At 46.7% G+C, this 11,453-nt stretch overlaps 1 protein-coding gene across 1 annotated transcript in view; it reads right to left on the bottom strand.

Annotated features, from left to right (window-relative positions):
- The window catches only part of LOC135811806 (uncharacterized), a 16,163-nt gene extending 5,638 nt beyond the window's left edge, over positions 1-10,525 (bottom strand). The window contains exons 1-2 of the mRNA XM_065325051.1: positions 8,567-10,525; positions 4,412-4,440 (exon numbers count right to left, since the gene is read on the bottom strand). Of these exons, the coding sequence (XP_065181123.1) occupies positions 4,412-4,440; positions 8,567-10,139 (1,602 nt within the window). The 5' untranslated portion in view covers positions 10,140-10,525. The remainder of the gene's footprint in view (positions 1-4,411; positions 4,441-8,566) is intronic.
- Between the last annotated feature and the right edge of the window lie 928 nt (positions 10,526-11,453).

Below are 11,453 nucleotides of genomic sequence, written 5' to 3'. Positions count from 1 at the left end.
AAAATCCGATTACTGTATTAAAATCAACTAATTTTCGGTGGCGATTTTATTTCGCTGATTTCGCCGCTTGGTACCGACCGGCCAAAGTAAATCGCAGGCCAAAGTTTGTCACAGAGGCAAATGATGCATGATTGAGCAATGGATGCATGTGAGAGCAAAAGTACCGATCGATTTCTTTTTGAAAACTCCAATCGGCCAAAGTTTAATGACGGCGAAAATTTCGTTTCTCATCGGCCAAAGTTTCTCATCGGCCAAAATTTGTTGATTTACAGTATAAGGAGATAAAAAGAAAAGAAGGAGCAAACCAAAAGTAGATGATATTAAAGAAATGACAATCTGCAATAAATTCTGCAAATACTTTTGCCTAACTCATAATATTCAAACTGATTGAAACGTTTTTGCAATACAATGATGTGGCCAATCAACGGAAAAAAAAACATTTCCATCAGTTCTTATAACATGTACGATGAGCTAGGCAAAAAAGCATAGCGTAGGGCCCTGAGCTTCCAAGCTCTCTCGTTTATTTGTTTGTTTGTGCCATCGGCATGACGGCGCTATCCCGTACCTGTCCCATATCATCAAGAGTACCGTAGCATCAAGAGAATGAGTTTGTATGCGAAGTGTATCGGGGGAATGCATGCAGGCCGACAGTGCAGTGCATCGAGCATTCAAGAGTTGCGTAGTGTAGACACGATACTGGTGAAGCGAGCTAAGACAGAGATCCGTGTTGTCAAGTCTGTCGAACCAGGCCTCAGGCAAACTGGCTGTTTACGAGTGTCCAGATAGCGCGCCGCGTATCAAGCGTCGCATCCTGAGAGAATCTGCATGCACCAGTATGCTGTGAAGTATGGCTGCCCTTTTATATGCAGGGTTCTACCGCATCTGATCTGTCTCGATAAGCGGTACGGCTCGGAATGTGACAACACGACAACGCCCGAAAACGATGCCTAAACGGAATGAAATGGAAACGCACTTCAAAGTGTTTTGAACCGTTTTCGTTCTCGTGTAAACGGTGAAAACAGTGAAAACGATTGGAAATAGAGCGCGGACATGGAAACCATTTCGCGCAGGATTATATTTCGTGGGAAATACCCAACCCTTGCGACCACCAGCACTTACCAACTCCAACTAACGTGTTACTTCCCGCCCTTGCGCCAAGCCAGCAAATGATAACTCCACTCTCCAGGCCGTTGATCGCCCGTTTTTCGTTTTCGTGTAAGGCCACGCCGTTTTTTTCTATGTTTCGCGTCACCTAATTCGATGAAATCAATGAGGGAGGGCGAAAAAAATAAAAAAAGCCATCCAAAAAAAGTGTACGTGCATTGAATTTGTGTACGTACGTGTACAGTGAAGCGACGCGGCACTGTTCATGTACAGACATGTACAATGTACATGAGTGTATCCCCTCTGCCATGCTTGTGGTCCAAACACAGGCAGCATGATGATTGTGTGACTTGCGGTCCAGCTTATTGCACACACATGTACAATGTACCAGGTACATGCGTTTGAGCTGAGTTACATTTTCCGGTTTTCTGGGTTTGCATTAGAATTGTATTGCATTTTCAAAAAAAAAAAATATTTTGTTCCGTTTTTTGTTTTTGTTGTTTTGAACTCCGGCTGTGAAATACATGCGCGCGGGGGACGCGAAACAGAGATAAAAAACGGTGTGGCCTAAATGGTTCAAAACAATTTGCCGTTCTCGTATAAACGGTTTGAAAACGATTCGAGGACAGCCCGTTTAAGTGAGAGAAAAATAACGATCCGCAATAAATTCTACAAATACTTTTGCCTAACTCATATTCAAACTGATTGAAACGTTTTTGCAATACAATGATGTAGCCAATCAAAGAAAAAGACATTTCCATCAGTTCTAATATCATGCACGATGCGCTAGGCAAAAAAGCATAGCGTAGGGCCCTGGGCTTCCAAGCTCTCTCGTTCCCATAGCTATGCAAAAGATGGCGGATGTCAAACCATGGCGCAGTGTCAAGAGCGAATGCCCCATGGGCCTCTCGAATGATAATAATTTGTGAGGATGTGTTTGTCACTTCGTCTCTTCATTGCTAAGCTACGGCATTATCATGGCAACTGAAGAATGGCTGTGACGTGACAATGGTGAGGTGCTGTGCTGTGTGGTGAGGTGCTGTGCTGTGTGGTGTGGTGACTGTACTCTCATTAACACCCTTTATATTACTAGTATCCTCAGTGTAATCTATCAGTATCGACTTTGCTTAGCCTTAATCTTCGCGCCTTAATCTTTGCGCCTAAGATGCGCCATTATGTTTCCCCCTTTTTTTGCTACAAAAGGGTGAAGTTCACTATCTGTTAGCCATTCTACATTATCAATCTTCACTGACGAGATCCTGATGATCGAAACAGCTGCTGTCTGAAGGAGCAGAGTACCAACTGAAGTGTCGTTTTGCTGATGGTGTGCTGTGGCAACGTGTTGAGGTCGGCCGGAGAGCGCAGCGGTGTAGTGTGGTGGTTGATAAGAATTTCAGTATAATTATGTAGATGACCAAATTTTCTTCTGCTATTTCCACTAAGAAACGAGCCCTGAAGGCATTTCAAACAAAAACCTTTCTCGGACAAAGATCTAGCTAGTTGCTAGTTCCATTCACAGAGATGAAGCTTGAAAGCCATAGATAACTGGGCTAAATAATTTAATTGGTCAAATGCACATGCATAGCGCACAAAATGAACACCCACACGGGTATGTACACGCCTACAGCCCTATAGTCCGTTTCAAAAAGATTAGCAATCAGGTTGTGGTCTTAAGAAGTATGAAGATAAGGGAATTTCTACAACAAAGTAGATAACAGGGCTTGTTAGGGCACGGCAAATTATTGTTCTGTGAAGGTTTCGGAACAATTGGACCAGCCGTTAAGGAATTAGAATTTCGGCCAGGTTTCTGGCCTTTTCCCTTGGTTTACAATTAGCCCTGGAAACCAGTATCGATTTTTTTTATCAAAACCCACGATTTATTCTTTCCTTTTTGGCTTTGTGGATATGAATACTGTCTGCTGACCATGAAGTTGCGAGTTCAAATCCCAACCTATGTTCGTCAAACTTTTTTTCCAATGGTTTGCTGATCGTGAAAGACAAAGAAGGTGGCTGCGCCAAACGACTTGTTATTGTTGGAGCTGGCGCTTCCTGCCGAACTGACTGACACTTGACTGGCTCACGCCATGTGAACACACCCACAACACTGAAACGGTGTGAGTGAATACGGAAGTCATTGCGCTGTAGCTACATGTACGTGTTGAATACACTGGCACATAGATCGATCGATTTCTTTGTCAGAATTATTTTAGAATTTCAAGATCGCCAATTTTTGAATTTAGGACTCAAAGCCGTCCTATCAGTTTGCACAGGCGTCTGCTTTTCTCAAAATGTCGTCGAAGTCACACGGATAGCTTTGCCAAGTCATGGCGTTGGGAATGAGTCTGTGTCGATGTCGTTTTCGTCACATGGTGAGAATAAAATTGCATCGCAGCTCAAAGAGACTATTTGGTCACAAAGCGGCTGCTCGTCAACATTTACCACACTTTCGACATGTCTTCTCTGACTTCATATCCCATCTATATGCGGAAGAGGGCTGTGTTTACATGAGAATTTTCAACCCGGGTCGAGTTCAGCCCGGGTTGAAAGTCTGTACGATAGACAAAATAGGTGAGCGTTTACATTAAGGCAGTTGACCCGGGTCAAATACTGACATGCCGCCAAAAGTCCACTTCTAGAGTCCTGCATGATCACGTGAATACTTTCGCGCAAAATTTGCCTGTGCACTGCTATTCAAACCTGGGGCAAGATACGCACAGAAGTACGTTAGTACAATTTCTTCGACCCGGGTTGATTTCAACCCTCCCCTTGGGCGAAATTAAAACCCGGGTCAAGCGCAATGCGTCATGTAAACGCGCCATTCATTTTGTGTACATGGCGGGTTGAAATCTGACCCGGGTCGAACTCAACCTGGGTTGAAACGCCTCATGTAAACACAGCCTAGGACTCGTTTGTTGTAAACCAGACGTACACGTACCGCCGTGAGTGAGTTCTCATTTTTCATGCTTTCACGCGGAATAGTTCTTCGAGTTCACAGTGAGATTTTCCAGGCAGCGTTCGAGCGCTCATACGGTAAGACGGCAAACTCCCCGGGCGATCGCCAGGATTGCTAATCTTTCTGAAACTGACTGGAGTACAGAACTCCGTACATCTGTACAATATGCATAAGGACCACTTTCCGTTCATCACCGGCACTCCGTCATCGCCACCAACCACCACCACAGTCGCCGTCGTAGTAGTTGCCACCACCACCACCACAACTAAATCAAGTGTTCATGGACAACAACAATAACCACTGGCATCTATGAGGAGGAGAATCAGAGCACCAGCTACAGACGACAGAGCTTACCCACCACGCAGGGATTGGCCGTGATACACCTAAGCACAGGGATGATATGAGCATGCAGAAACACAACGGAAATCAGAGACCAGCATTGAGATCAATTACTGCTATTTTGTTGTTCGATCTACCTTGCCGGACTTTATTCAAGTACACAAGATAAATGCAAGCTAAAAGGTGATATTTTGCTTCGACCAAAAAACCAGCTGGTCAAGTGACAATGGGGTGAGTTTTTACCGAAACTTGTTGGGCAGTAGAATGCCGTAATTGCGAATGATTATGCTCCTGGCAATTTGAACATTCGCATTTTTTAAATGTGATTCGCTTCCCAAAGTAAGTAAGTAAATTATCGTATCCGTCCCCGAAGGGAACTCACGACGGCCGCTAACACCCGATAAACCCTAGCGGCAGATGCAGCGCCTAACGGTGGGGGTGAGTGGGTAAGTCTCACAACCACTGGCACAAGTGCCGAAAACGACCCCATTAGCTGCATCCATGTACCCCTTGTGCCTGGCCACAAGTTCCCAGTTGACTGTGGGTAGCAGCACGGCTGGAAAAACCGCTCCCAGGCAGGACTTGAACCAGGTACCTCTCGTATCTCAATCATGGTCTTTGACCAACCCACTGTGCCTGTCTTTTGGCTTCCCAAAGATGCCATAATTTTTCGCAACTTATGCTTTTCGCAACCGTGCCAAAACAAGTGCTAGTTGCTGAAATCGCATCCATATTTTCAGAAAAAGCTCAAAAGTTGCTAATATCGCAACCTAAAATTGGAGAGGTCTTGTGCAAAAACTTACAAAAAAGGGAGAAGTGCAGCGACAGCAAACTCGTACATCTACATCCTTTCCTACACCACTTTACACAGTGCCAGTAGCCTGTTGCATGTACATGTATCCTACATCATGTAGATCTACATCATTCCAGTGCAAGGGAATGCACATTATCATAACTACCGTTGATCTACTGTTTCTCTGAAATCAGTCTGAAGGCAGGTGAGAAATGAGCGAGTACGAGTATGCATTTGTCCGACATGTAGTCGGTGAGTCGGTGACTAGACCTTTTGACCCCATGCCATGGGGTCAATTCAGACTCAATTGGGCTTGAAAGTGATGACGTCAAAAACGGCCAAGGAGTAGTAAGTTGACATCAGATTTCTATTTTGGATCCACTAAGGTGTGACTTCGCTATTGCCTCAGTATGTGGGTGCATAGCAACCCACTCATGTCGTATGCAGGTGTGACTTTTACTTCGCCACCAGTTGTCAACCCTCCCCCAGTAGCCAAGGCAGTCAGTTTCACTGGCTACATCACCTTGCTGTGAGTAAGACCGCTTGAAATGTGCTTGGATCCATACAAAAACTGGATCCAAGTGGATCCAGTTTTTGAATTTTTGAAATTGTTGCTATGCTGTGACGTAGCACTTTCAAGCCCTATTGCGCCAAGGTTGCGGAAAAGTTGCGAAATAGTTCACGAAAATTGCGAAAGTTGCGAAAATTGCGAAAGTTGCGATTTCTTCCTAAACAACAAAAAGTTGCGAAAAAAGTGGCGAGCATCTTTGGGGAAGGGCTACACACCACATCCTTTACAGTAAAACCTGCGATCACCGCACGCACGCCCTTGGTGCAGCGCAAACTGATATGTTACTATTTATTTGATGATGAAGAAGAAAAAGAAGAAGACTTGGGAGAAAAAAAAACAGGAAGAAGAAGCACACTCAACAGGAGAACCAGATTCCTAATACGTGTGTGTGTGTGTGTGTGTGTGTGTGTGTGTGCGCGCGCGTGTGTGTGTGTGTGTGTGTGTGTGTGTGTGTGTGTGTGTGTGTGTGTGTGTGTGTGTATGTGAGCTGGCCAGAAAAAGCCACTTCATAGCTGTGTGGTGTAGACCAGGCTGAATAGTGGCGGTCAATTCTTCAGCCTTGCAAGCTGTTGAATGGTGCAATCCTAGCACAAGCTGCTATGGCTTCTGCTGTAGCATCGCTATCATCGCCTCTGGCGATGGGTGTCCAAGGGGGGGGGGGGGTGTATGTGTGTGTGTGTGTGTGTGTGTGTGTGTATGTGTGTGTGTGTGTGTGTGAGTGCGTGCGTGCATGCAAAGTAATACAAATATGACGTAATGAGTAGATGCACATCACGCCCCTTCGAGATGTTGCGAAACATGTGACAGCAACACGTACCATAAATAAAACAAAAATGAAGAATGAAAACAACAAAGCCAAGGCAGCAGAAATTGACAGTAGTGATCAGAAATGTTAATCATAGGACTGTCCATGATGTGAACCAACGTTTAAACACTGGTGTGGCTTGCGCTAACGGGTGCTGAGGCGGTGGCGGCAGGGAAGAGGCGGCAGCAGCAGCCGGCAGGACAACCAACGATGCAGGCACAAGTGGGCGATACGGACGCAGGAATCTGCGGTTCTGCCAGTAAATTCGACCACTAGCCAGCTTCACTAGATAATCCCGATGACTACCGACAGCAACAACGATCCCACGCATAGACCACTGTTTGGTGCGCGGGTGCTGAATGTCCACGTGAGTGCCGATGCGGAGCTGCTGCAATGAGCGACGAGTTGGCGATGTGTTTGCGACTGCATCATCAGATGGCATGGCATTCTCATCAAGGGTTGTCGCCTTGGATAGCCAGGAGGAATCAAACTCCTTCCAATATGCCATAACAAACGAACTGGGGACTACCATCGATACATAGAACGGCAGGAACACCGGCAAGAAAGCACCATTCTTGTGTGCTCACGATGGTAGCTGTGAGTCAGTCAAGTGACAATTCAAGTCGGCAGGAAAACCGCAAGCTCCCATGTACGGAGCAACGCACAATTCCCTAAGTATCGCCGAAGTCGCACCAATCTCTTCTTCACAATGGTGTCCCCAGCGCAGGCTTGAGAATTAGATTGTTTGTAGGCAACGACGTTGCGAATGGCCAACGACCCTCGGCATTTGTCCAGCACCTCCATGAGCGATACTGCCTCATGCTGCTATCTGGTGTTCATGAGATGCTTGTCGTGCTGAAACGAAGTGTCTCTGTAAGTTTGTATCACTGGTGATGGTTTGGTCTGGAGAGCACTATAAGTTTTGCTCTTTATACAATCTTCCTCAGCCTATTCAAGCTCAACACTGTGTGTTGAGCAGGGACTGGTGCTTTCTTGCAGGTTTGCCGAGTGGAAGGTTCGATGGACTTCTCGTGTGCTCTGGCTGGCAGTCGTGAGTCAGTCAAGTGAGTCGGCAGAAAAAGCGCGAGCTTCCATGTAGGGAGCAACACACGATTCCCCAGAGTGGAGCGATTACTGTATAAGTTGTTTGTCACAGGTAAACTTGAGAGTTTAAAAAAATCTTTCCCGTATCCCGCGTTTGATTGGGGTCCGCTTGTTGCGGTGAATTTTCAATGACACTCATACCTTGGTTATCCGGACCCCGACGTTACGGGCACTTCAGTCTACCGGGCACACTTTGGACGAGTTTTAGTAGAAATATTACTACTCTTTTGACGAGTTTCAGTGGAAATATTACTACTCTTTTGTCACTTTTCGTGGAAATGGTGATGTCACATGCCATATCCACGGCCTTTCCCATCAAAATGTATGTGATTCGGAGTAACAGACATGTCGAAGTTACGATCAGTGCGCAGTCCCAGACAGCCCTGATAAAGGACGTATGAGTGTACTGCACTCTGGCCCATGAAAATGTGTCTGGTCATACAGTCAACTTTGCGTATAACGACACTCGGCGGGGCATCAGAAAAGTGTCCTTATTCGCAAAGTGCCGTTATACCCGAAGTCTCATTATATGTATTACAGTTAGATGGGACTTTGCTCTGGGCATGGAAATTCTGTCGTTATTCGCAAATTTTCATTATATCCGCAGTCGTTATTAGCGAAGTTGACTGTACAGGATTCCCCTTGGTATAGAGTCCGACAAACACAGGTGTTTACTGATTAACTTTGCTTTCGGCAGAATTCATTTTGACTTCTCATGTCCTCGCTTTCATGCCCTTTTAGAAGCCTTGCTTTGAATTTTTTGCTCTAGATTTTGGAGGCTTGAATCACCATACATCAAGTAGAAGGATGTCACTGTACTTCACGTAATGGCCTCGGCTATTATAGAATTTCCATCAAAAATACTTGATAAAATGAAGAAATACGGCATCTCCTTACCTCGAGACGAACAGGAATTAAGGCCCCTAGCATAATCATGAAACGAAGGTATCGGCAGTCTCTCCCGAAGCACGTGTAGCTCGTTGACTCGCGCCATCGCCGTCTCCATGACCTTCAGCAACGTCTCCACATCCGAGCAGAGTAGCCATGTGGATGCAACATCCTGCGTGTCCTCCGTGTTGAGAGCAGTAAGGCGTTCCCGCAGTTTGCTGCGCCGCTCTGCAATCTCTTGCACAACAGTGACTAGTGGCGTCCTCTCATGTTTCCACAAGAGAACATTCAGGTTTGCACTCTGCTCCTCAAGTTTGGCGATTGCTTCTTCGAGCACTCTGAGACGCTCTTTGAGTTCCCTTTCGTCGCTGTCGTAACCATGGAGACGATTCTCCAGAACACACTTCTCCTCACGTAGCTTGCTGGTGCTTTCCTTGAGCTGTTCATGCTCCTGGTGCGCCCTTGGTACTTCTTGGAGCAGGTGATCTGCTGAACCGGTGTGAAGTGCTTCCAGGCATAGTCGAGTGTCAGTGAGGATGGGACGTTTGTCTGGGTCCGGTTCCAGCAATGTCATCACTAGCGTGTTGAATTCAGTTACGTACTCACTGGGTAATGGTTTGATGTCGACATGTTCCATGTTGTACATCACCTCGTGACCATTTCTGTATGCGCCTGGATAGTCAGGTAGCGGATGAGCTTTCATCACAAACTCGTATATCAGGACGCCCACAGTCCAGCCGGTCTGCCTGTCATACTCAGTCCATGAACAGCCGCCGCCAACCGACCATCCCCGGCAGTAGGACTGTCTGTGAACCTCCGGTGCAGCATGCTGGGTGTTGTCCAAACCGTAGCTAAAGTATTGCAAGTCGTTTTCGAGGTCCAGGTACTTTTCACGACCAATCCCTGCCAGGACAATGTCGCCATTGCTGTTGAGTAGCAAGTGTTCCAATTTCAGGTCACAGTGCACTATGCCTTTGTCCTTCAAGAAACACACAGCATCCACCAGTTGCATGGACCATTTCTTGGCCTGTGCATAGGGCACTGGTCTGTCACCACGACTTTTCACATAATCCGCAACTGTTTGCTCGTGGAGATCAAACAATACAAACTGGGCACGGCGACCACTGCGAGCAGACGCTGACTTATCTATAGCACCCTTCACATGCTCAGGTAGCTGCTCCCACAGCTCATCCTCAATGATATCCTCAAACCACGTCAAAATACCAACGACATTCTTGTGCCTCAGGACTCGACTACGTTTCACCCACTCATGCTCTCGAATATAGGTAGGCCTGCTAATGTCGTCGATTGCAGGGATGGGCGACCGACCGCCAGTCGACCTGAATGCGGCCGAACTCCAACTTCGTTTATAGTGGTAGAACAACTTGAGCGCGTATAATTTATTAGGCGGCAGTCCGCCCAGCGTGCACCGCACAGCGAATACGCTACCCTGAGAGCCATGGGCTAACACTCGGACAAACTGGAAATCCGAGGAGAGCGCGTGGTGCAGGATGGACCGCTGCTCTTCAACATCAACATCAGCTACTTCGGGATTTGAATGAAACGAAGCCATTGCCGGCATTGGAGGCGCCAACACTCACTTCATAATTCACAGTAGCTAGGCTGTGACTGACACACGTACAGACTAGTGACCAGATTCTACGAGCAGAGCCTTACGGCCTTGGCGACTCCGCGACGAGATGCAACCAACTGCTGCTACCGGTAGCCCAATCCGAGACAGTCAGTAGATCTACCCAGGGTGTCCTTATCCCAACACTACAAGTCAACGGAAAGTTCTCAATGATTATCATGATTATGTCCAGCTGAGCAAACAGGAGCCGTTCAAACGAATCCGTCAGAAAAAATCAGAAGGAAAAGCTGCGGAAATCACTGTTTCTGGCTATCGAGCCTGTCCCCGGTTTTGCAGTCACTCTTTAGCCTTGGCATGGAGTCGAGTGGGAACATTTTGGACCGGTCGCACATATATTCGGACGCAGCCGGCCGGAAATGCGAATCCGCACTGCTGTTCAACTCTGGGCTTGAAACCAGGACTTCAGACCGTCTACAGTAAGATCGGGCACCGAAGAACGCAGGGGCTCGAGCGCAGCCTAGGAAAGTAAGTTCTTAGCCAGACCGTTCTTATTCACACGCGCGCGGCGAGTCGAGTGACGTCATGACGTTTGTCATGTACACACGTGGTAGTGCAATGTACAAGTGTAGTACTTCTAAACTAGTGGGTGTCGTAAATGGGAATGACTGTACATGTAGCAGTTACTGTTTACACGTGTACATGACACTCACCTCCCATACATGTACAATGTAGATCTACGTACAATGTAGATCTAGTGTTCTTAAATCTGATAATTCTAGCCTGGACTGTTCTTAAATTTTGCCGGTTTTCCAGCCTGGGTGTTCTTCGGCGAGGTGTTCTTCGGCGCCCGATCTTACTGTACTGTACAATCATAATAAATTCTTTATCATTGACCGGGGTTGGGAAAGGTGGCCTCTGCCCTCTGGTCGACTCCATCGAAGACGTTTGAGGTTATCGAGCCCTTTGCGGAGCTTGTCCTAAGTAAATGGTCCGCTGTTCGGTGACCTTCAAACGTCAAGTGTAGATCTACCAGTCTTCGTGACCTGATTGCACAGTCTCGACGCTCGCATCATTTGCGTTCTTGGCCACGTATAAACAGTTCAGAGTAGAGCCTACACGCTCTCTTCCATTGACACTGCAATAGTTCAACTCATATCACAATAATCATTCCGACGTTTCGGCAAATTGCCTTCATCAGGTTCACGAACCTGATGAAGGCAATTTGCCGAAACGTTGGAATGATTATTGTGAAATGAGTTGAACAGAACTATTGCAGTCTCAATGGAAGAGAGCGTGTAGGCTCTG

This window comes from Sycon ciliatum, chromosome 3, assembly GCF_964019385.1.
Source record: "Sycon ciliatum chromosome 3, ocSycCili1.1, whole genome shotgun sequence".
NCBI classification, from domain to species: Eukaryota; Metazoa; Porifera; class Calcarea; order Leucosolenida; family Sycettidae; genus Sycon; species Sycon ciliatum.
The sequence above is the reverse complement of the archived record's forward strand: the minus strand, read 5'-3'. Positions and strand labels throughout refer to the sequence as shown.